This window comes from Rhinatrema bivittatum, chromosome 5 (assembly GCF_901001135.1).
Source record: "Rhinatrema bivittatum chromosome 5, aRhiBiv1.1, whole genome shotgun sequence".
Taxonomy (NCBI): domain Eukaryota; kingdom Metazoa; phylum Chordata; class Amphibia; order Gymnophiona; family Rhinatrematidae; genus Rhinatrema; species Rhinatrema bivittatum.
Window position 1 is genome coordinate 219,041,022 of NC_042619.1, and position 25,430 is coordinate 219,066,451.

The window sequence follows — 25,430 nt, forward strand, 5'->3', positions numbered from 1 at the left end:
CACAAAAGTCAATTAAAAAATAGCATTTAAAGTTCGCAGATGTCTGTGCAATACACACATCTCCTCTTCTGCAAGATTAGTCCTATAAATAACTTTCTAAGGAATAAACAACTGACACATTTCCCCCTCAGGAAAGGGAATACAGAAAAAAAACGCAAGTTATTCACATCCCTGCTTTTTAAAATGCTTTACAGATTTTTTAAATTCTAAAGTCAATTAAAATAATAGTTAAGTTGCTTTTTTTTTTTTGTTTTTGCCTTCTCAAGTGTATCATGAGATCAGATCTGAATGCAGGCTGTCACATAAGGAGCCACACTGGCACGCAACCATCAGTCTGAGAAATTTAGCTGAATAAACCTATCTGGCTAACTTAACCAAGATGTTCAGTGGTGCAGCCACACCTCTGAATATATCTGGCTATCTAAAAATTAGCTGGATAAGTTTATCTGGCTAACTTTAGACCTGCTCAGCTTAGCCAGATAAGGCTGCGTATCAACACTTATCTGGCTAAGGCCTGGGTTCACTATTCTCGCAGAGAATAGTGAATTGCACGGTACTGGGGGGCAAAGCAGGGAGCAGCCCTGAGAAATCCGGCAGCCATCGCACCACTGCAGTGCGCTGGCTGCCGGCTTTCGCACCGAATAACTACACCATAAAAGGTGTAGTTATTCGGCGCAAAACTGGCGGTGATAAGGGTCCTTACCTTTCGCCGCCAGCAATGTCACCGCAGCATTGGCCCCGGTGACGCCCCGACTCTGCCCCGATCACCCTATCGCACGCGAAAAGTCCCTTTTCGCGTGCGAAAGCTTTTGTGAATGACCCCCTAAGTTAGCTGGATAAATAACCATGCAACCATGCCCCAGAACGTCCCATCCCACCCACCACTTAGCTGGATAACTATTTAGCCAGCTAAATATCAAGTTAAGTGGTGGCCACTGAATGTGGCCAAATATTCAAAACTTCACCACTTAGCAAGATAAGTCCAAACTTATCCGGCTAAGTGGTGCTGAATATTGACCTCCTTATTAAAATGAGACTTTGAACAGGATACACATCCAATATAATCAGATATTCCATTTCATCCTGCTACACCAGTCCAGTCATTACAAGTGGGTTATTTCCCCCTACCAGCAGATGGAGGCAGACTATACTCTTTTCCTGTGTGACATCACAGCCACTACTTAGGAGGTGTGGCCAGAAGCAGAAATCCAATATTTTCTGCCTCCAGCAGATGGAATATGGGAATGGAATATGGGAAGGAGGCTCACTGCCTCCTTCCCATATTCCATTGAATATAGTAATTTATCTTTGTTCTCCCTCTCTTTTTTCCTTCTCCCAGTTAAGGCATCCTTGTTATAATGTAACTTTATGCTCCTTTAAATTATCTCTTGTTGACTGGATGATTTATAGTTAAAGCTTAGTTCGATGTAAACCGAGTTGATTTGATTTGTTTCAAGAAAGTTGGTATATAAAAGCCTTTAATAATAATAATAATAATAATAATAATAATGTAGGCCTGAACTGCGGTCAGACCCCTGGGCCAAGCCACTCTGCCTTGCTTCCAAACCCAGTCAAAGGGTCCCTGGTTGAGCGCTGACCAAGGGGCGTGAGTACATTTAATAAAAAGAAAATAAATAAATAAAAATAACAATATTTAAAGAGTGAGAACCATTTGTTAAGGAAGGAGAGCGGTGGTTGTTTCTTTGGTCCTCCCTTCCTCGGGTTTCCCTGCTTCCAGGTGTGAGGGGAGCGAGTTTCCTCTCTCCTCAGTTCTCTCTCTGCCTTTCACTCCCCCCCCCCCCCCCCCCCCGTCGGAAGAAAAGGGGGAGAAAAAAGGAACAAGGCGCTAAGGCAAACTATAAGAAAAAGGGAGTTCACAGTGTGCCGGGAGGGAGCGGTACCTTGTCTTTGGGGGGGTTCACGGCTGTTTCCAGCATGGTGCGTTGCATTTTTCCTGCTCCGGGAAAGAGCCTCTTTGTCCTCGTGTTGGATTGTGGTAGGAGGCACGACGTGATGCACCACTGCGAGGCTTGTGGCATTCTGTGTGCTGCCAGGGAGAAGGAAGCTCTCTGCCTGGCATGCCGCTGTACAGGGCAGCTGCCGGGTGCATGCTCCATGGCTGGGCTCGCTCCCTCATGTCCCCTTGACAGGTTTCTTCAGCACATCAGTGCTAACTGCAGAGGTGGCAGCCATTTTAGAATCGGCCACCTGATCAGACCTGGAAACCGCTGAGTCGGCCGGGTCATGGGGGAGATGGATGCACCCCTGGTGTTAGAGCCAGCAGTGGAGGCAGAGGAACAGTTGCCAAACATGGAGGCTGCCTTGGCTCCTGCCTCCAGGGGAGAATTTGCCCCAGAATGTTTTCATTTTTTGAGGCAGGCTTTCTGTGCTTATGCTAGTCCCAGGCTGCAGTCCGGTGGGGCCACGAACAGGACAGAGATTGTGAGTCTATTGGTTCCCTCTCCTCGGCTTCCAGCGAAAAGAGCAAGGGAAGCCATTGAGGGTCTGGGGCCCTCTTGGGAGTACCCATGGGCCCTGGACTATCCAGCTGAGGATGACAGCATAGCCCCCCCCTTGGAGAAGGGGGGGGTCACGCCCAGCCCAGAGACCTATTCAGTTATCCATCTCTTTCACAGGAATAAGATTAGTGCATTGATTGACCAGGTGGTTGCTTGTTTTCACCTTGAAGAATCGCAGCCACAGGAGACTCTGCCATTATTAAAGGCAAACAAAAGGAGGTGGAGGAGATGATGTTGGCTGAATGGGAGACCCCGGAGTCAGGTCTTCAGAGCCTAGGAAAATAAAACGGAGGATGTCATAATGCCTCTGTATTGCTCCATGTGAGACCGCACTTTCAATATTGTGTGCAGTTCTGGTCACCGCATTTCAAAAAGGATATAGCTGCACTGGAGAAAGTGCAGAGAAGGACGACCAAAATGATAAGGGGCATGGAATGGCTGCCCTATGAGGAAAGGCTAAAGAAGTTAGGGCTGTTCAGTTTGGAGAAGAGACGACTGAGGGGGGATATGACAGAAGTCAACAAAATCATGAAAGGACTTGAACAAGTTAATGTAAATCGGTTATTTACTCTCTCAGATAATAGAAAGACCATGAAGTAAGCAAAAAGCAAATTTAAAGCAAATCAAAGAAAATTCTTTTTCACTCAGTGCATAGTTAAGCTCTGGAATTCATTGCCAGAGGATGTGGTTACAGCAGTTATTGTAACTGAGTTTAAAAGAGGTTTGGATAAGTTCCTAGAGGATAAATCCATAAACTGCTATGACAGTAATTAATAAGCAGTAGTAGCTTGTGATCTATCTAAAGTTTGGGTACTTGCCAGGTACTTGTGACTTGGCTTGGCCACTGTTGAAAACAGGATGCTGGGCTTGATGGACCCTTGGTCTGACCCAAAATGGCAATTTCTTATGTTCTTATGTACAACGATATAGAAATTTTTCAGGTTCTGGTGGTTGATGCCTTGGGACTGCTGTCACCAAGCATACCACTATTTTTGTCCCTGAAGAATCCACATAACAAGAAAATGGAACCTTTGTGGAATCTGTTTATCTCTCCTGCGGTGGCAATACAAATCTCGATTTGTTCTGCTATGATGGTGTGAGTGCTTCTTCACTAGATCCAGCCAATCGCCTGAGAGTGAAGTAGTAGACCGGATGGAGTCAGCAGCTGCTTTTTTGGTGATCGCATTGTATCACTTGTTGCATAGTTCATGCAGGTCAGTAACCCTTTCGGTAGCTGTCCGTTTGTTGTAATGGCTTCGGAATTGGGCGGCAGACTCTTGGTCGAAGTCCCGACTGGTGACGTTATCTTTTAAGGGCTAGCTTCTGCTCGGGGAGGACCTGGACCAACTGGTGAAGAACCTTGGGAACCCAAAAGCCCCAGCGATTGCCTGAGAATAAAGGCCACTCCTTCTACAGGGGAAGCAGAGGTCGAGGGCAATTTCAGGCCTCCCGAATGTACTGTCCGGGTCAACAGTTTTTTGGGTCCGGTTCCACAGCATATTCTGGGCCATGAGGTTGGGGGTCAGTCCTTTCATGGAGCCAGGAGGCAGAGACCTGAAACCAGTGCAGCCACAGGGGTTGGCCTTTGCTGCATCCTGAGGGCTCCAGGGTCCATTCTTTGCTGGTGCCTGAAGAGGGACGTCTACGGGAGTTTTCCAGGGAATGGGCCCAGATAACATCCGATCAGTGGTGTTGGAGATCATTTGCTCAGGGTATGCGTTAGACCTTTCTTGTCCCATGTGAGATCTTTTTCTGGTGTCGGGTCGGCCAAACAGCAGGCTGTTTGCAAGAACTTGTTGAGGCTTCAACTCCTGCAGGTGGTGGCTCTGGTGCCCCTTTCGCAAAGGGGCCAGGACCATTATTCCATTTACTTTGTGGTGCCTAAGAAAGACGTGTCTTTTCGCTCTGTCTTGGATCTCAAGGATGTGAATTGCTGTCTGTGGGGTTTTGCATTTTTGCATAGAAACGCTGAGGTCAGTTCTCACCGTGGTTTGTCAGGGGGAGTTTTTGTGCTCACTGGACCTGAAGGAGGCCTACCTTCACATTTTGATCAAGGAAAGGGATCTGAGGTACCTGTGTTTTTGCGTGCTGCAGGAGCAATTTCAGTTCCAGGCACTGCCATTTGGTCTCACGATTGCTCCACGGGTGTTTACCAAAGTTATGTTTGTGGTGGTGCTGCATCGAGAGAGGATTATAGTACACCCCTATATCAACAACTGGTTAATACGTGCACCGTCGTACAAGGAGGCAGTGCGAGTGACACATCAGGTTGTGCAGGTCTTAGAAGGCTTGGGCTGGGTTATCAGTTTTGCCAAGAATTCCCTTCAGCCCACGCAGTCCCTGGAGTATTTAGGGATGAAGTTCAACACCCAGGTGTGACAGGTGTTTCCCATAGACAAACGGGTTCGCAAGCTTCACCAACAGGTCCTGTGCTTTTGGGAGCGGGTTTGAAAGTCACTTGCCTGGTGGATGGACCCTGCGCGTCTCCTGAGAGGAATTAGTCTGAAAATGCTGTGCTGGGATTTGGTGAAAACGGATGCAAGCCTCTCGGGTTATGGGGGCCCATTGTCAGGAGCAAGTGGCTCAGGACAGGTGGTTTCCGATGGAGGCCTCTTGGTCCATCAACAGGCTGGAAACCAGGGCCATTCAGTTGGCTCTCCTTCATTTTCTCCCTCTGATTCAGGGGAGGACCGTTTGGGTCCTCTCAGACAATGCCATGGCAGTGGCATAAGTGAACTGGCAAGGGAGAATATGGAGTCAGAGGGTTTTGTTGGAAACCTTGCTCCTGTTTCTCTGGGCAGAGAAGAACTTGCAGTTGCTCTCGGCGGCTCATACTACCAGTCAGGAAAACATTCAGACTGATTTTTCTCAGCTGGAATCAGTTGGATCCTGGAGAATGGGAGTTAAGTCATAATGCGTTTCACCAGATATGTCGCAGGTGGATCTTAGGGCAACCCGACGGAATGCTAAGATAGATTGGTTTTTTTTTGTGGCGCCAGGAAAACGGGTTAATGGGCATTGATGCCCTAGTTCAGCCCTGGCTGGAGGGAGCACTTCTATATGCCTTCTCTCCACTGGCAGTCATAGGCAGGCTGCTCAGAAGAGTGGAATTGGTAAGCAACCGGGTCATTCTGGTAGCACCAGATTGGCTTCATCAGCCATGGTATGTGGATCTTGTCTGGTTGCAAATGGACTAGCCTCTTTGTCTGTCAAGGGAACAAGGTCTGTTGGTACAAGGGTCTGTGGTCATGGAGGATCCAACTCTGTTTTATCTTATGGCCAGCTCTTCAGCGGAAGTGGCTTCTCAGGAAGGGGTATTCCCTGATGAATATAAGCCAAGGACATGAACCATGCGTTTGAAGTCCCGCAAGTGGTTCATGTCCTTGGCTTATATTCATGTCTGGTGACTGTTTGAGCAGCTTTGTGATTCCAGGTTGGAGTTCCCTTGGACTTTCTTCAGGGCAGTTCTGATAAGAGACTTGCCATGAATTCCTTGAAAGTACAGGTGGCCCCTATTGCTTGCTATAGGGGTCCACTCAGGGGTCTCTCCCTGGCAGCCCATCTGGATGTGTCCTGTTTCTGAAAGGACATGAAGAGATTGTGGCCCCCCTTCGTTCCTCCATGGGATTTAATTTGGTGTTGAAGGCTCTTACTGGAGCCCCCTTTAATCCTCTGAAGTGTTTTTTGTTAAAGGACCTTTCCATGAAGATGGCTATTTGTTCCGCCCGGCAGGTCTCAGAATTGCAAGCCTTATCTTGCTGAGATCCATTTTTAGTAATTTCCTCAACTGCGGTACCTTTCTGGCCGGTGCCATCATTTCTCCCTAAAGTCAGTTCAGCTTTTCATATAAACCAAGTGGTTTCTCTTCCATCGTTTGCTCGGGAGGAGTGTGAGTCAGAATACTCTGTTGCCTGGATGTGTGTAGGATGATCCTGCACTATTTGGAGGTTACTAACGACTTCTATAGGAACTCTAGAGAGGTCCACATAGTTATGAGGTGGCCTCTAAGGCTACCTTGGCCCGGTGGATAAAAGATACTATTGACTCGGCTTATGTGCTCAAAGGCAAAAAGTGCATGCACACTCCACCAGGGCACAGTCTGTGTCCTGGGTGGAGGTACATATCTTAGCACCCGCAGACATTTGCAGGTTGGCTACGTGGTCGGCTCTGAATTCTTTTATGAAGCATTATTGTCTGGATGTACTCACACAGGAAGAGTCTGCTTATGGGGCGGGGGGGGGGGGGTATTGCAGGCAGCCCTCGCTTCCTCCCACCTGGAGAATTAAAACTCTGATATTTCCCACTTGTAATGGCTAGACTGGTGCAGCAGGACAAAATGGAAGGAGAATTTTCTTACCTGCTAATTTCTTTTCCATTAGTCCACCCAGGAAGTACAGTTAGGTAACTGTCAGATTGTACAAGTTAGGATTTGCTGAAGATTAGTTTGGGTATTTAATCCCAATGTGCTTTCCTTGGTGTTTGTTCCTTTTCTCCTTCTACAAGGAGCTGGGAAATTTCGGTCGTAGCTGATTATCTTTTCAAAGTTTGAGGTTTTTGTCAGTGCAAGGGGTCTTACCTGAAGCTTTGTCAGAAGGATACTGGATTCCTGCTGCTGGCACCATCTCCTAAGTAGTGGCTGTGATGTCACACAGGAAAAGAGTATACTCTGTCTCCATCTGCTGGCAGGGGGAAATAAACCACTGGTGTATAGCAGGACTAATAGAAAGGAAATTAGCAGGTAAGAAAATTTCTCCTTCATCTCAATTTATTTTTGTATATGAAATTTCTTAGACAAACTATTATTAGAGACATCCAGAAGCCAGTTTTTGTGTTTTTTATTTTAAAACTAAACTCCCTCCCTCAAAAAATAAAGAAAAAAATTCAAAAATAATGTATGTATGGGGAGATTTGCAATAGACATTCTTACTACAATAAATGTCTTTAGTTAATCAAACCAAGTGACTGTACTTGTATTGCAGCCTTGCTATTTTGTGGCCTGATATCACTAACCGTCTACATGTTAAGCTGGAGGGAAAGGGAAAAGACTACATGGACTGCAGCATCCAAAGGAGAACACGTCGCTCACCAAAACACATAAATCCCCAATGCACATGCTTTGCTGAACATATAAACATTAGGGGTGGGGGCCCTCATGTACCTGAAGTCATTCTTGCCCAGGTCCCAGGCTGTAGGATGGCATACCACCTTTCGCCCATCGCTGGGCTCCGTAAGCATAGAGTTGGTCCAGAAATTAGGGTACAGCCTGAAGAGGCCAATAGAATAGAAAAAGTCCTCCGCTGCCTTAAACATGGCCTCCACTGTCCAGTTCTGAAACAGATGCATCAGTTCCAGTGATTTGCAAGTTATTTGGAATCAGTTTGCAAGTTATTTAAATACTTAACTCTATGTCACGGTATTCGTGGTCATAGCTCCATCGCCGGCTTCAGAGTGGTTGAGACAAAAGTAAAGGGAAACCCCTTGGTTCTCTACCAGTTTAGTCTAAACCAATTCACATTTGGCAGGACATAGAATAGGCGTGTGTGTGGTTAACTGCCCCATGTGGGAGATGGTAAGTGGTGAGATCCTCTGATATGTACGTGCTGAGCACCATTTTACCTTGTGGGATTTTTTCTTACCCATCCTAGGGGCAGCAAGCCATGGCTGTTTATTCATTTTATTTGTAAGATATTGTTTTCTTTTGAACATGGGAGTTTTCTTCCAGACTCCCTATCCTTTCCATATTTCTGTTTTCCTGCAGACCTGTTATGATTTTCTCTGTCTTTTTCCTTTGATTAGACTGTGCCTCCTCACCAACTGGGGGCTCAGCTCTTCTTTTGGTTGCACCGATTTCTAAAAGGAGAAGGATCATCTGCAACCTTAAGGAGGGATGACTTTCGGCTTTCCACAAAAGGGAGCCAGGAGAAGGAGAAAGAGAGGAGTTATATTGGACCCCACCCGGGTTCATATCCATCCCCAGACGATATTTGGAGAAGAGATGTTCAGCCTGTATCAATCGGGTGCTGTTAAGAGAAAAAAGAGTTGCCAGAAACTGCTGGAGAGGTGTGCAAGAAGTCTCTGTGTATTTTTGGAAACATCTACATTAGACTGTCTATCCAAAAATGTTCAACTACATGGGAGGGAAGCTCAAAGTTGCCTTATAGCATGGGGAAAGAAAAATTAAGATGCAAAAAAAAAGAGAAATTGGCTTTAACATCCTAAAGATTTAAAAAGACCTTAAGGAGTTATGAAATATCTGTGTAACATCTTGTCAATGGACAAATCAGGCTGGAAAACAACGTTCTAGCTCTTAGATAATGTTTCATTATAGAGTTAGTTGGAAGCCATTTCAGCCTCCAGGGTTTTATTGTGAGAGGTGAAATTAAGAGCTCATCGGTGCTATGAGTAAATGGGCGATCATCAATGCTGTTTACCAGAGTGAAAGAAGAGGTTCTAGGGCATGAACAATGCATAGGACCTAGAAGACAGGCCTTCTCCCCAACTTCCGCCTCCTGGCTCAAGGAATCCTGGATATTAACTGGAAAGTAATCATAGGGGAAAGTTTAACATCAAATGCTGTATTGAAGAGAGGGGTTTTTGGGATGGTTATCCACGACTATCTGCCTAGGGGTTACAGAAGAAAAGACCCCGACATTTAGTTTTAATCTTGGTTCTTCCTCTCTCGGTCCTTCCTTTCATCTCGCTTTCATCCTCAGGTCGGGAGGTGCAGACAAGTCCAAGTCAAAATTCAAAGGAGGTGAATTTCAGCCGGGTCTGAGTTCTCCATAATGGAAATTTACTCAGGATCTAGAGGAAAATCTGTCAGTAACATATCTGGAAGTCTGATTATTTTATGCTAATGTGCTGCAGATGTGGACCCTTAGGCCAAGGGGAGAGTTGGAGCTACCTGCGGGAAGGAGCCCCGCAGGTCCCCACATCGGCAAGCGGAGCTGGTAGAAGCAGAGGCCCAACTGGAGCTTTGCTAATTCCAGCCCACGTTCCCCTTAGGTTGAGCCCTCGGGTGCCGGGACTAGCTGGTCTTAGGTGGGGGCTACTGTGTAGATGAAGATACAACTGGATGAAATCATTGCAGCCCAGCACAGAGAAGGAAGCGATGTCAGGGCAAGCAGTAGTCAGGGCAGGCAGCAGTCAACAGGGTCAGGTTCAGGCTGTGGTCGGAGACAAGCAGTGTTCCCCCAAAGTCATGGCTCAGGCAGTGGTCTGGGCAAGCAGCATTTGGTCAGAAACGGAAGCAGGCAGTGGTCAGGGGCAGGTGGAGGTCAAGCAGTATCGAGGTCCAATCCGAGGTCAAGCCAGAAGTCCAATCCAAATCAATGCCAGAAGTCCGGTGCGAGGTCAAACCAGAAGTCCAATCCAAAGAGATGAGGATCAAGAGGGGGGAAGGAGAACAAAGGGCCACCAGGCAAGGATGAGACACTGAAGACAGACAAAGGAAAGGCAGAACACAAGGATATGAACTCAGCAGATGACCAGGCTGCCAAGGAACCAAGAAGGGGACACAGGAACAACACACAGCGGAAACCAGGAAGCAGGAATGCAGGTACAGCACTTCTCCAGGAGGAGTCGACCTGTTGCCAAGACAAGGAAAGGCTGCCAAGGTGGCCTCTTATAGGCCTCTGCCGGTGATGTCATTTTAGTGCACCTTTGGTGTTTTCCTGCCATTGGCCCTTTAAGAATGATGGCGTCAGCGCACACATGCCCCTGGGAAGGGCCTGAGGCAGAAGCAGCGCTGGCGGCAAGGCCGGTGTAGGGGCCTGCCGCGTGACCAGGGGAAGTCAGCCCGGTGGCGGGGAGAGCAGCAGGGAAGGCAGGCTGAGTGCGGCGATGTGCCGTGCACCCATGGGAAGGCCTCCCCCAATGGCGAAGGTGGGTCTCCAGCAGACCGCAGGATGGGCCTGCAGCCTGCCAATCACAAGATAATGGTTATCCTTCCCTATATTTCCATTTGTAGTTTAACATTATTGTCATTTTTATTATTGTGTTTGTACAATTTTGTCAGTATTGTCCTATATGTAAACTGTATCTATGTCTGAAAATGTTATTCACTCTGAGGCTAAGGGCCAGGAAGCAGATTATTAGTGTAAATACATAAATACAGTTATGGATATCCGGAAAACCTGACTGGTTGTGGGGTCAATAGAGCAGTTTGGGAATCCCTGCACTAGACTAAAGTTAGTTTAAAGTAGCAGAAGGGGTTGGCGGATGGACGCCTGTCGGTCCCCATATGAAGTATCACAGCTGTCAGCAAATACAATTGCAAACAAATATGTGAGTAATTAGTAGGCATCCGGTAAGTTTTTGGAAATATTTCCTTGGGGGAGAATAGTCCTACCTTATTAACCATTGCAGGTGTCACATCAATGCTTTCTTTTTCCGGATATGGAATGGACAAAGGGTACAGGTTTGTCCAAAACCTGCCCCACATATCACCTTCAAAAGGGAAAAAACAAGAAAAACAGACTCATAAAAGCTGGCATACAAAGATTTTTGGAAAGGATACGTTTTCCTTGAAAGTTAGCTCTAGATACCGTCTTTCGGGACAGATAGAGACAGCAGAAGCAGCAGCAGCATCAAGAACCCTTTCCAGATGTGGTCACCTGCTGACAGGGAAGAGCCACCAAGCTCGCTCCTTCATGGCCCGCAGGACCCTGGCAGCTCTCGCACGGTCGGCAGTGTGCTCCAGAGTAAAGGCATCAACATTCAGTGGGAAAGCTCATTCCTTCAGCATCTGTCAGCTCCCTTTTTGGGTTTGGTATTCCTTTCGTGAACTGGGGAGCCCACGTGGAACTGAAGGAGGGAGCCCTTGTGAAAATCTGAGGGGATTCCAGGCCAGCACAAGCCGGGTGGCAAAGGGCTGGCTAGCCGAGTTGTAATCTGTGCGGGCGCATGCATGCACTGTATGCAAAAGCTGCCGGAAGATTTGGTTGCATTGAAACCAAAAGCATATTTTCAGGCGCAGAAAACAGAAGAGAAATTAAAATACAATTTTTAAAAAAATCAAATGCATGCATTTTAAATCTACATATTTGTTAAATTCAAGTTTTTTGATTTTCAGTGGGTAAGCTTTTCCCATCCCGATCGATTTCGGCTGAACGCTGTGTAATGTTCATGATTCCTGATAAAGCAGCAGCTTCTTACCGAGCAAGTTAGCAGGAAGGCATCCAGTTTTATTGATGTACCTAGGGCCATAGACATCATACAGCCTGTCTCTCACATAGGCATGCAATTCCCGGTACAAAGGTTGTATCTGAACAAACATAAAATAAAGAAAGAAGAACCATTTAACGATCTCTCTCTATACAGTAACTGCTCTGGAAAGCAAGGGCCAGATTCACTTAGGGGTAGATTTTCAAACCGCGCGATTTGGCGTACTTTTGCTGGCGCATCAGGCGCAAGCAAAAGTACGCGGGATTTTAGTAGATACGCGCGTAGCCGCGCGTATCCGCTAAAATCCTGGATCGGCGCGCGCAAGGCTATCAATTCCGTATAGCTGGCGCGTGCCGAGCCGCGCAGCCTACCCCTGTTCCCTCCGAGGCCGCTCCGAAATCGGAGCGGCCTCGGAGGGAACTTTCTTTTGCCCTCCCCTCACCTTCCCCTCCCTTCCCCTACCTAACCCACCCGCCCGGCCCTGTCTAAACCCCCCCCTTACCTTTGTTGGGGGATTTACGCCTCCCGGAGGGAGACATAAATCCCCGCGCGCCAGCGGGCCGCTAGCGCGCCGGGACGCAACCTGGGGGCGGGTTCGGAGGGGGCGGGTCTGGAGGGCGCGGCCACGCCCCCGGACCACCCCGGGCCGTAGCCACGCCCCGGGCCCACCCCCGGAACGCTCCCGACACGCCCCGAAACGCCGCGCGGTTCGGGCCCGCCCCCGACACGCCCCCCCTCAGAAAACCCCGGGACTTACGCGAGTCCCGGGGCTCTGCGCGCGCCGGTAGGCCTATGTAAAATAGGCTCACCGGCGCGCAGGGCCCTACTCGCCTAAATCCGCCCAAATCCGGGCGGATTTAGGCGAGCAGGGCTCTTAAAATCTGCCCTTAAGGCTTTTCGCCCATTTCATGCTTTTCAGATGAGCCCTTAGCTTGCTTAGTAATGTAATGACTATTCAACTATTCAATGGCTATTCAACACAACCAGTCTGCCCAATCGTCTCTGTGTCAGTGCAGACCCTAGTCAAGCTCTGGTCATGTTCCCAGGGCCAGTGAACAGGGCCGCCATCAGGAATTTTGAGGCCCCATACAGCAAGCAGACAGCGACGGCCCGCGCGCTTTGCCGGCGCATACTGTCTGACGCGGCGGGTGACGTCACAGCCACGTCAGACAGTGAACGCTGGCAGGACAGAGCGCGCGGAACTAATACATCCCCCAAGCGCACCTGCCGCCTGGCGGCTGCGGCGGACCCCCATATGTGGCAGTAGATCCTGGGGCCCCATACTGCAGGCCCAAGAATACTGCCCTGATGGCGGCCCTGCCAGTGAAAGTGTATTAAGCATCTTGTGCTCTCCCCTACCAGCGCAACTCTGCTAGAGCACTTCCTCCTTAAAAGGCAGCGGCGGCTGCTCTGGCACAACATCCTCCCTCCTTCCCTCCCTCCCTCCCTCCCCAACATCAGCTCCTTCTGCTCTCTTGCCTCATTCTGCAGCACATAACCCACTGCACCCTGTCCTCCCCCTTCCCTCGCTTCTGCTCCCTGCCTTCTTCCCCAGCACCTGCCCCCATCTCTCACCCTCCCTTCCTCCCTCCGTCCACACCTCCATCCAGTTAACTGAGTTGCGGGAACCTGGTCCCATGGCTCCTCTCTGCTCTGCCTCCGTGTGCTGTTCAGATCTGGAGGGCCAAGGTTTCCTGATGCCGAGCTCGTGCATCATGAAATCGGCACCAGGAAGTGCCAGCCCGTGAGCTTTAAACATACTTGGCGGCAGAGCGGCAAGGATCTCACTGCTCCTCTTTCTCTCTCCGCCATTTCTGCCAGCCACTGCGCTTCACCCCCCTGGCGTTGCCTTCATGTCTTGGCTGACAGGGCCCCAATGACTATTTTTTGCCGTGACCCAAATTTTGGTGCTCTAGACAACTTCCTAAGTTCATCTAATGGAAGAAGCAGCCTTGGTTTCCCTCCCTTGCCCTTACCACCATTACCTGGTAGGGAGCTGGAGGAAAAATGATATGCTGGGTGAGAAGTGGGTTAAGCAACAGGACTCAGAGTGCTGCTCAGTGGGGTCCACACTGCTGAAAGGAAAGTGACCAGAAGGATATCATGGGGATCAGCGCTATGCCCAAGCCTCTTCAATGTCTTTCTAAGCGACAGTGGGGAGGGGTTAGAAGGGAACGCGTGTCCGTTTGCAGATGGTACAGCAGAGCAAAGAGATGAGAGGATAGATGAATTGGAAGAATTTGGAAGCATGGTCAAGGTTTTGGCAAATACACTATTTAAAAATATAATAATAAGAAAAATCCTCCATTTGGAGTGCAGAATCCAAGGTTTAAAAATAATTTGGAAGAGAATAATCAGCATTCACGAACTGGACCTGGGTCAGGGGGATGGGATGGGAGTCTTCATCTTTCATGAGCTCAAAATAGCCAATTAATGTGGCAAATTATTTGGGAAAGATAATAGGTTGGGTACATATGAAGTGGAGCTAATTTCAAAGGGGCTGTAGCTGGCAATGGGAAGGACCGAAGCCTGAACAGTGATCTGGCAAGGCGAGGTAGACTGTGCTTATGCTTGCTTCCTCCTGCCTGCACAGGAGGAAGAGGATGGGTGTGTTGGGGGGGGGGGGGGGAGAGGAAACACAAGGGGACTGATTGGGGGGAAGGAGGAGGAAAGAGTGGTGACCTGATCATGGAGTGGGAAGCTCGCCTCCCACGGTGGGGTCAGCGTGCTATCGGTTAACTACATCTCTGGAGGTGGTGGTAAGTTTACCTGGACAATGGGCCTGAGGTACATTTACCATCCCTTGGTAAATACCACGGTAATGACTAATGAGATCATTATTATCCATAGCATTTACTTATTTAGCACACGGGGCAGTGCTAAGTTTATTGGTGCGGTATCATTTTTAGCGCGGTAGCTCCTTTAAGGGATCATTTCCGAAAGGATTCAGGCACACAAACCCCAGTTTATGTGTGGAACTTGATTGCGAGCATAAGTTTCTCCACACTCACGGTAGGCCTTCCAGGGGGTGGAACTGGGGCAGGAAAAGCATTCAGGCACATGCTTTCCATTTCAAAAGCATGAGCGTGCATATGCACGCGGACAGACAGTCACACCTGCCTTGGGCTACAGCCTGCATGCACTTTGCAGCCACAGGGGTTGCTGAAAATATCCTTGTTAGTACATGGCTCCACTGTTATCATGTGCATTACACGCACTAGAAACAGTGCAGCTTAGTTCACAGGCTCTAAAATTGCTCATGGCGAGAAGACCGGCCTTGGTGATTTTCACAAAAGTTACACGGAGAACGCTAAACCTGGGATAAGCAGAAGGGTACCACAGATCATCTTCCATACGTCGCCAAGCCATGCTCCTCTGCTCCTTCCGGTGTGCTCTGCTGTGCAGGGGGCTTTGGGCTCACTAATTCTGATGTCTCTTTCTGCCAGTTTATCAATATTAATATGATATTGGAGGAAATAAGGAGGATACACTTCTCTACTGAGAGGCTAGGGGATGTAAGGAACTCTCTATCAAAAGAGTGAAAGAACACAAGCATGCTTGGGACAGACAGAGAGGATGGTGGTGAAGGTAGGGAAGAGAAAAAAAAACCAAAGCCAGAGATCAAGCAGGTACTGGAGTGACGCAGGAGACTGGGCCAACTGGGCGGCCAACAAGTCTGCCGACAGCCTATAATGTTTCTGCCTTGCTACATTAAATGGACTGGATAGCATACAAAACTGTAGGACTGCGTGCCTTACCTCCTTAAATGTTCTTTCAACATCTCGCTTCAGGTCTTCACGGCTATAAGCATAGTTGCCCTTATCCTGCGTTTCATAGTTCCCTCTCCAGTAGTCTCCATAGTCAAGATAGCCTGGAAGGCAATGCAAAGATACAGGGAGCTGAAAGAATGCCCCGAATGCTGCGTATGAGTCTGACCAACCATGTTCTGGTGATCGGTGTGCAATAATATCACACACCCCCCTCTCCCCCCCAAAATGGCAAAGACTCAAAGTTTCACCTGCAGGGGGGGGGGAATCAGTTTCTATGAAATGTTTTTTTTTTTCACCTTAGAATTTAATAGGAATTCTTCTAGAGTGCAACATCCAAACCGTACGCAGAGGTGGAAAGTCCACGAGTGCTTTTTACCTGCACAGCTGTCGTCAAATGTTCAAAGAGGAAAAACGCTCCCTTTGAAAATTGAGTTGGAAAACCCGCTCTGCGCCTGCTGCTCGTGGGGGTTACCGTTCTCTCGGGGATTTACGCACATAACCGTTTAACATCAAAAAGCACGCAGGGAAGAGCTGACCCCCGCCTCAGGAACGCCTGCCCTGTCTGCGTGCGGAGGCGCCACACACCTCTTCTCTGACCCGCACGTAGGGTGGGCAGTCTTCAAAGTCCCCATTTCTGCCGGTAAAGCACCGTTTGACCCATGGGAATGACTTTTAAAATTCATATTTCAGCGTGTGCACATCCCCTTCAGAGCTATCAGTCGTGCCTTCCTGACCGATCCATTCACGAGAAGATGAAGGCAGAGGGAGCTCAGACGAGACACTGTGCTGGCTGGCATTAAATGTTATTCAGAAGTGCATGAGTGACAGACGGAAAGCAAGATCTGGGAAAAAGTAAATCACTTTCCTTCTGCTCTTTTTATGTTTGGACTCCCAGCTCCATTGCAGCTTGCCCCTGTGGGGGCTGCAGTGCCATAATCCTTCATTTGCAGCAACCCCGGGGTATCCCCTCCATTCTTGACCCCTCCCCTTTCTCTTTTGCCCAATGACTGCAGTGAGACTCCTTTGACTGGGGTTTCTTCCAGAACCCGGAACACCTGCAGCCTGAATCTGACTGTGGCACTCGAGCGGTCAGTGGCGTGGTTACAGCCACTCTGGCTGTGCTTAAAGTGCTCTTTATTTACAGTCAGGCCGATACAGAACAGTGTGCTCGGCCAAGCGCAATATTTAGCCCCCGTTTGGCCGCTCGTTTGGCCGTGTGTTTTTGACGCGCTATTATTACCCCTTATACTGTAAGGGGTAATAGCGCATGGAAAACTAATAGCACTCATCACATGCAAATGCATGTTGATGAGCCTATTAGTTAGTCACCCGCACATTTTACTCTCAAAAAATTAACGCCTGCCAAAGGCAGGCGTTAATTTCAGATGGCACCGGGCAAATGTACAGAAAAGCAGAAAAAGCTGCTTTTCTGTAGGCCCACGGGTTGGAAAACGGATGCTCAACTTTGCCGGCGTCCGTTTTCTGAACCCGTGGCTGTCAGTGTGTTTGACAACCGACACCGGTAAAATTAAGCGTCGGCTGTCAGACCCGCTGACAGCTGCCGTTTCTGCCAATAAGGAGGCGCTAGGGACACGCTAGTGCCTGTAGCGCCTCCTTATTAGCGCGGACCCGAATTAAATTAAATAAAGAATCGCGCCCAGGAGAGGTGCCTAGACGCGCGTTGGGAGAGCGGGCGCTCGCTTCAGAGAGCCAGCTCTCCCGCAGACTTTATTGAATGGGCCTGAGTGATCTTAGAGACACACAAGTGGCAGCCGACAATAGAACAGTCTCCTTGAACTCAGGCAGTCTCTAAGCTATAAGTGCAAGCAGTTTACCAACCTTACAGATAAGTCTTCAGTCAGTACACTGAGACTCCATCAGCTCCCCAAGACCCATCTAACCTGGATGGGCCCTCAGGTTTTATGTTCGGGGGTTTGGACTCCTCCCTCCTCCCAGAATGCCTTGGGGAACCCAAGCTTAAGGAGAACCAGGTGGGATATATGATCCCGGTCCTTTAAGGTAGATTGAGGGAGAAGCTTATACACTCCCTCACATTGACCTGTATGTGTCACTGCTGCATGATGCCTGGGACTTCTGCTCCTACCCTCCACCCTGGGGCTGTGAACCCTGCTTCTGCAGCATCCCCAAACCCAGCCAAACCCAGGGAGTGGAAGCCAAGGTCAGGAATCAAATCCTGCATGATCGCTTTGAGGGTCATTTCCTAAGGCACTTAACGTGGTTGAAACCCTGGTTTTCTGCAAGGAACTGGCTCCTTGAAAACAGCTGCGGTGGGCGTGCACGTAAAAGTGTACATGGGACATGATTTCACGCACGTTAAACAGGCGTTCTGGGGGCAGAGTTGGGGTAGGGATCAGGATTTACCCTCATGCTTTTGATATGTGAATAAATCTATGTGCACAGAGAGTTGCGCTGCTCTCCAGCAGGTGTGACTTGGTGCATGTATTTGCTGTGCAGGGGGGGGGGGGCAGGGGAAGGGGGTAATTTCCACACACACCTGTGAATTTTCAAAGGAGATTGATGAACACAAATCTGCTTAGAAAATTCTGGGCTGAAGTCTGTGGGTGAAAAGTACCTGGAGACTTTAACCTATGTGGTCTGTTTGACAGTGACTTTGAGTGTTTCTATTCGGGGACCTAGTCAGCAAACTGGTGCCTGATGCAATACGAGGCGCTCGGCACAGCGCTTACTTAACCTGCAGTCATGCACACATTCTTTGGCACAAACTTTACTCCTGATGCAGCAAGTTTTTGTGCACTAAAATGTGCGTGCAAAACTGTGTGCATTGCTTAGCACCCTCGGATGGAAATTCCCTGCTAATGAAGGCATTAGCTAGAACTCCCCAATACAGAGAAGGGTGTTGGCTTAATTCAGGTTTTCTTACCGCTGGAGCAAAGTTTTATTTGTATGTTGTTTTTTTTTATCTGTGGTTTAAATTTATGTTTGTTTATGGTTTTTATTTGTATCTTTATTTTATCTATTTTATGAATGCATGATTTAGAAATTGCTTAGACCTATTGGGGCGGATTTTAAAAGCCCTGCTCGCGTAAATCCGCCCGGATTTACGCGAGCAGGGCCTTGCGCGCCGGTGCGCCTATGTTCCATAGGCCTACCGGCGCGCGCAGAGCCCCGGGACTCGTGTAAGTCCCGGGGTTTTTCGAGGGGGGCGTGTCGGGGGCGTGTCGGATCGGCGCAGCGTTTTGGGGGTGGGACGCAGCGGGCCCGGGGGCGTGGTTTCGGCACGGGGCGGTCCGGGGGCGTGGCCGCGCCCTCCGCAACCACCCCCAGGTCACGTCTCGGCGCGCTAGCGGCCTGCTGGCACGCGGGGATTTACTTCTCCCTCCGGGAGGCGTAAATCCCCCGACAAAGGTAGGGGGGGGTCTAGATAGGGCCAGGGGGGTGGGTTAGATAGAGGAAGGGAGGGGAAGGTGAGGGGAGGGCGAAAGTGAGTTCCCTCCAAGGCCGCTCCGATTTCGGAGCGGCCTTGGAGGGAACGGTGGCAGGCTGTGCGGCTCGGCGTGCGCCAGCTACACGAAATCGGCAGCCTTGCGCGCGCCGATCCAGGATTTGCGCGGCTACGCGCGTATCTACTAAAATCCAGCGTACTTTTGTTTGCGCCTGATGCGCCAAGAAAAGTACGCGAAGGCACGCTTTTTAAAAATCTACCCCATTCTGCGTTAAGCGATTAATAAATTTTAATAAAATGAAAAAGAAAATGAAAATGAAAATCAAAGTTTCCAGCGCTAGTGTTCTGAGAAAAAGCAGGCATTCTGTTGTTGGGACCTGGAGTCAGGATTTCTGTACTTAAAAATGATTTATTTGGCAGAAACAATGCTTTCTCTGCTGAAAGCATGTTTGCATGCAGAAATCCTATTTTACACACACAAAACAAGTACAAATCCTGTTTGTGTGCATAAAAGATGATTTGTTCTTGATTTGTGCACTTAAAAGACTTCTATGCACTGAAAACATGATTTGAGTGGGCACGAATCAGATCCAAGAGATTCCCCCTGCCTTCCGTCCCTCCCAAGATAAAACATGCGCTGAGCTTGTGCTGAGTGAGCGCACATTTTAATTCAGGTTTGTGCACACGCTTAGCTCCCAAGGCATTAGCGCACCATTTGCTTATAGAATCGGGAGTTACATTTTTTTTAGCACACAGCATGCATTAGGTCAGCCAATAGAGCCCTTCTAACCATCCCTTCGGTCAAAACAGCGAGACTGACCCAAGTGAGAGAGCGAGCACTATCCTTAGCCGAACCAACATTATGGAACACATTGCCACTCGAAACAAGATTACAAAGAGATTTAAAACTATTCAAAAAAAGTTTAAAAACATGGCTGTTCAAAAAAGCATTTTACAGCGAGAATGGAGAATAAGAAAGATAAACGAACAGGCGATTAACATCAACACACAGCATAAAGTCACCAAGACGCGTACATGCATTTGTATTTTTATCAAACTTTACTGCTGTTAGAGAGAAACTGTTTAAAGCACAATACGTGTATATGTACACTATTATTCATATAAATAGACCTGATCCATGTCACTTATCATATACCTTATTTTATGAAAACTTGTAACTGAAACATTATGGGCACTCTTGTTAGAATAGTATATTCAAACTTAAATATTTGTGCCTCCCTGTAAACCGTTGTGACAGTACTTAATTAAACGATGGTATAGAAAAGATTGTAAATAAATAAATAAATAGATATGTTTGGGAAAATAAGTGTGGGAGCTTGCTGGGCAGACTGGATGGGCCAATTGGTCTTTTTCTGCCGTCATTTCTATGTTTCTATGTAATCCTCTACAAGCTTTTCTTTGAATAAAAAAGCAAACTATGATTTATTTATATATATATATATTTTGCATTTAAGGGAAAGAAGAAAGGAATCATAGAGCGCTGACTCACCATTAGCTCTTGCAGCCTCATTTTCCAAATCCACATATTCTTCATAGAGTGGCCTCATCTTCCTGCCTACCCCAGACCGCCAACCTTCCCAGGCCCACAACCTCTCGTAGTATTTTGTGCTTTTAGACATAATGTCATCCAGACCTGCGCAGAGGTTACAAAATGCATTGGTTGGACTAGCGAAACATAAAATAAAACTGCTCAGGCTGGCTCAGTAACTTGTGGCAATGAAGCTCGGCAGGCTGACTGTAGGCGAGATCTTGTGACTGGATTAACTTCGCCAATTTGCGACCAGCTTTCAAGAACTGGCTCTCCTCCTCTGGCCTCTATCTCCAAGTGTACACACCTAGCAAATAAGGGGGCTGACTCACTAAAGTGCACTGAATAACAAAGAAAGTCACAGTTTTCCACATGTAGAGACCTCCTGGTCTCCACTAGATGGCCCTAGGTCTCTGCTCTAGGTTTTTTCCAGCTTAGTGGGAGAAACCATTCTTCACAGCACCTCCCCCTGAGGCTGGCTGTGCATGGGATCTCCTTAGTTCATTTGAGGAGGTGGCTTAGAGAACGTGGTCAGTTTGAGTTGGCTTCTGGAGAGTAAGGAGCTGGTTTGGAAAGCTGATTCATTTTTGAGGAGATGTTAGGGTCTGTTCCAGTTTAGGACAAAGAGACTTTGGTTACATTTTTGGGCGATTTTTCTTCAGTTGACCTGGGTGAAACCATGGTCCCTCTTTGGTGAAGGACAAGACCCTAATCCAGGGGGCCAGAGGTGAGAAAACTTGTGTAACCCTTTCCCCTGAAGTGGAAGGGCAGTAGTGACCCCTCATCTCAGCAGAAGCATTTTGGATTTTGAAAGTGTTTTACCCTGTTTGGATTGTGACCCCCCTCTTCACTGTGACAGTGAAACTGGTCTGTATTAGCCTGTTTTGTTCAGTGCAGACATTTTCCACTAAGAGGTCACAACAGGAGTCCAAGGAGTAGAGGCAAGAGTTATTGGAGACCCCCTCATTAGTAACACAGAAGCAAAGAATTCATTTAGTCCTTTCTGCAATGGCCTTATCTTCCCTAAGAGCCCCTTTATCCCCTTGGTCATCTAACGGTTCAACCAACTCCCTCATAGGTTTCTTGCTTCAGATATATTTTTAAAAGTTTTATTATGAGTTTTTGCCTTTACGGCCAACTTCATTTCAAATTCTCTCTTAGCCTGCCTTATCAATGTTTTACACTTAACTTGACAATGCTTATGCTTTTTCCTATTTTCTTCAAATGGATCCTTCTTCCAATTTTTGAAGGATATTTTTTGAGCTAAAATAGCTCCTTCACCTCACCTTTTAAACCATCTCGGATGCGCAGATCCCCTTATTGCATTGGGTGTTAGTCTAGCGCATCTAAACGTGAGTCCAACAGAGCGTAAACCTAAGTTGGGCGAACTTTTATTGCATTGGCCCCATAGTTAATTTGCCGGTTCCATTCTGCTTGCAAAGCCTCTGCACTCCTGGGGCCATGGCTTGCATCATAAGTGAATCTGAGGGGCTTCGGCGTGAGGCAGAGGTGGTTACAGGTTGTGAGTCCTATGCCACTTTTGGCTGGGGATGGGGGGAGGTCGTTGTCATTTTCAGGAGTCAAGTTGGTGGGGGGGGGGGGAGGAGAGGCGGGATGGGAGAGAAAAGGGAAAAGAAGAGGGCTGTGATTGGCTGCAACTCTTCCTGTGGGAGGAGGGGGGTGTGAGGGAGCAGTGGGTGGTCTAGTGATGCACATTAACTTAGGTAAGCAGCAGGAAAGTTAATGACACCTCTTTAATATGAATAGTGCTTAGTACCTTAACCTGGTTCAAGCTGTAGGCACTTAAAAGGATCCTCCGGGTCACATACAGTTCCAGTACTGTAGAGGGTGCTCATGCCACTTAAAATCTGATTGAGCTGCAAAAGAGTGTAGGTCATGAAAAGAGGTGAAGCTATAATCAAAAATGTATGGCATTCATCAGAGCAGCAGCGCAGCATACACTGCCCGAAGCACAGAAGGACATTAGGTGAGATGGAAGATGACCCTGAAAGCTCTTCTCACGTATCCATGCGATTCCACAGTGTACGGTGGCGCAGCATTATTACAAAACCGAAGGAAGGCATGTGCTAAGAGTTCATGTAAAGGCGAAAGACCCAAGCTTCTGGGAATCAAAATTACAAGAGAAATGTGAGCAATATGTCCCTGTAACAATATCGTTAAGAAAAGTGGAGCAGGATAACACAGGGGGAATGCACTGTTCCATGTATAGTATACCACGGGTGAAATGTGAAGCTAGTTGACCGACTCACCCAGCCATGCTGGGGACAGACTGGCTTAAAAAAAGCGATTCTGTAACATGAGGGACAGCTGTGGGAAACCATACAAAGTGTAGTTACAGGGTGCCCACAGCTGGATGCCTCGGCTGGTTTCTGAGCTGCGGAGGAAATATTGCATGATGGATAAATGTACATTAGGCACCTGGGAACGATGCAAATATCTGAATATTTGCCGCAGCATCTGCTTCCTAGGACGAGGCGGAGACCTACCCGGTTATACTTGTCAGTGGGTAAAACTGCTGATCCCTTCTCCCCGAGGAAGTGAAGCTGGAGCTGGATCTCGGGCTCCGTTATTTCATTGTCAGGGTAACGGCTGGAATTATCGCTCGCTTCCTTGTAGAAGGAGGTCCATCTGGCCCCAGCTTCATTCTACAGAATAGAAACAGGATTAAGCCGAAATTCCTGAACAGTTCTGTCTGAGCCAGGATGACTTAATGGAGCTTTCCTGTGAAAGGATCTGGTTTCAGAAATCTCTAACATGGATTTTCTTTGCACTCTGAAGCTGCCAGCACAGATCTTGCTCCGGCTGGTAGTGGTCAGTAGTCCTTAATGTTTTAAAGTTATTTGGTGGACTATGTGACATGAGTTGGCAGGTCTGGATTTACGATTTTGGTGCCCACAGGCAGAGTGGCATTGTGGTGTACCTTGGAAGCTGTGCCAGCACACAGCCCTAAAGCAAGCAACAGCAGGATGCTTTGGCCCAAGTATTTGGGCCAAGAGCATCCCTGCTGTTGCTTGTGGTCTTCATCTGGTTCCCACTAGGTAGGGGGTCCACAACACTAGAACCACCAACACCAGCAAAGAGGCCAAGGATTGAATGAACAGGGAGACCGAATGACCCCTTCATCCCTAGAGATGGTTCTTCCAGAGCAGGTTCAAGCACATTGACACCTCAGTGTGTGGGAAGACTGCACTGCTGCCACTTGTGCGCTGCCTGTGCTGTCGTGGGGCAGTGTGTGTGTGTGTGTGTGTGTGTGTGTGTTGTGAAGTCTGAACTGCCGCTGCTTGTGCTGTCGTGGCTGGTGGCAGTGTGTGTGTGTGTGTGTGTGAAGTCTGAATTGCTGCTGCTTGTGCTCTGCCTGTGCTGTGGTGGAGCATGTGTGCATGTGAAATCTGCACTGTTGCCTCTTGTGCTATATCTATTCTATAGCAGAGCAATGAGTTGAACTGTTAAAAGATTATTTTGTTACGTGATTGTATTGTACGTCAGACCAAGGAATATTTCCTTGAATCACAGTACCTTCCTAAATTAAGAACTGCCAAAGGGGGAAAATAAAGAGTAAATAGCATGTAACCCCCCTCCCCTGAATGGAGTGCATAAAATGTGAGAGATATCTGGCGCCTCTCTTGGAGTCGAGCACCAGTCTCTCAGTAGATTACCGGTGATCAAGCGAATGGTGTAGTTGAGTGGGCCCAGAGGCAGAGGTCATGTTTTGCCAAATGTTCACACCACACTTCCTCTGTGGCCCTCATCTGCCTGCTTCCCCTCTTCTTTCACCATGATGTCATTCCTCTGAACTAACTCCCACTTTGAAATAGAGGTATTTAAAATCATGAGAGGTCTAGAACAGGTTAATGTGAATCAGTTATTTACTCTTTCAGATAATAGAAAGACTAGGGGGCACTCCATGAAGTTAGCATGTGGCACATTTAAAACTAATCGGAGAAAGTTATTTTTTTACTCAATGCACAATTAAACTCTGGAATTTGTTGCCAGGGGATGTGGTTAGTGCAGATAGTGTAGCTGGGTTTAAAAAAGGATTGGATAAGTTCTTGGAGGAGAAGTCCATTCCCTGCTATTAATTAAGTTGACTTAGAGAATATCCACTGCTATTACTAGCAACGGTAACATGGGATAGACTTAGTTTTTGGGAACTTGCCAGGTTCTTATGGCCTGGATTGGCCACTGTTGGAAACAGGATGCTGGGCTTGATGGACCCTTGGTCTGACCCAGTATGGCAATTTTCTTATGTTCTTAAAGTAGGGTCTCATACCAGGAGGCATCTCCAAACAAACAAAACTTTATCTCGGGGGTTTCCAGCAGTCAGGGTTAGCAAAATTATTAAAAGGCACAGATAAAATCAGGGCTAACAAGTATCCACAGCCAGTCTGTAGCATTAGCAACAATCTATACCAGGGGTGGCCAACTCCAGTCCTTGAGAGTCACAAACAAGCCAGGATTTCAAGATATCCATAATGAATATGGATGAGATAGATTTGTAAACAATGAAAGCAGTCATGTGTATTCATTGTGGATATCCTGAAATCCCAGCCTGTTTGGTTGCTCCTGATCCATTGACAAAATTATTTTTGGATCAACTATACACTTCTAACCCTATAGTAAAAGAATTACCAAAAAGCACTCCTCCACTTTCTACTCCAGGAGATTGCTACTCACATGGCTTTGGTTCACATTACTCCATTTATGTTACTCACAGTCTGCTCAGCACATAAGAACATAAGAATTGCCATGCTGAGTCAGACTAAGATCCGCTGAGTCCAGCATCCCATCTCCGACAGTGGCCAATCCAAATTGAAAGTACCTGGCAGATCACATAAAGTAGATCTAATTCCTCTTATTCACTCCCAGGGATAGCAATAGCTTTCTTTAGTCTACCTTGCTAATAATGTGTGATGGACCTTTTCTCCAGTTCTGCTGTGTCTTGAGATGGGGAGACCAGAACTGCATACAGTACTCAAAGTGCA

At 47.8% G+C, this 25,430-nt stretch overlaps 1 protein-coding gene across 2 annotated transcripts in view; it reads right to left on the bottom strand.

The window, feature by feature from the left end:
• Positions 1–25,430, bottom strand: part of ACE2 (angiotensin I converting enzyme 2) — a 77,948-nt gene that overhangs the window by 20,141 nt on the left and 32,377 nt on the right. For both annotated transcript variants that reach the window (XM_029603226.1, XM_029603227.1), the window contains exons 2-8: positions 22,935–23,093; positions 22,211–22,304; positions 20,389–20,532; positions 15,443–15,555; positions 11,676–11,784; positions 10,870–10,967; positions 7,678–7,847 (exon numbers count right to left, since the gene is read on the bottom strand). In XM_029603226.1, coding sequence (XP_029459086.1) covers positions 7,678–7,847; positions 10,870–10,967; positions 11,676–11,784; positions 15,443–15,555; positions 20,389–20,532; positions 22,211–22,304; positions 22,935–23,093 — 887 coding nt within the window. The remainder of the gene's footprint in view (positions 1–7,677; positions 7,848–10,869; positions 10,968–11,675; positions 11,785–15,442; positions 15,556–20,388; positions 20,533–22,210; positions 22,305–22,934; positions 23,094–25,430) is intronic.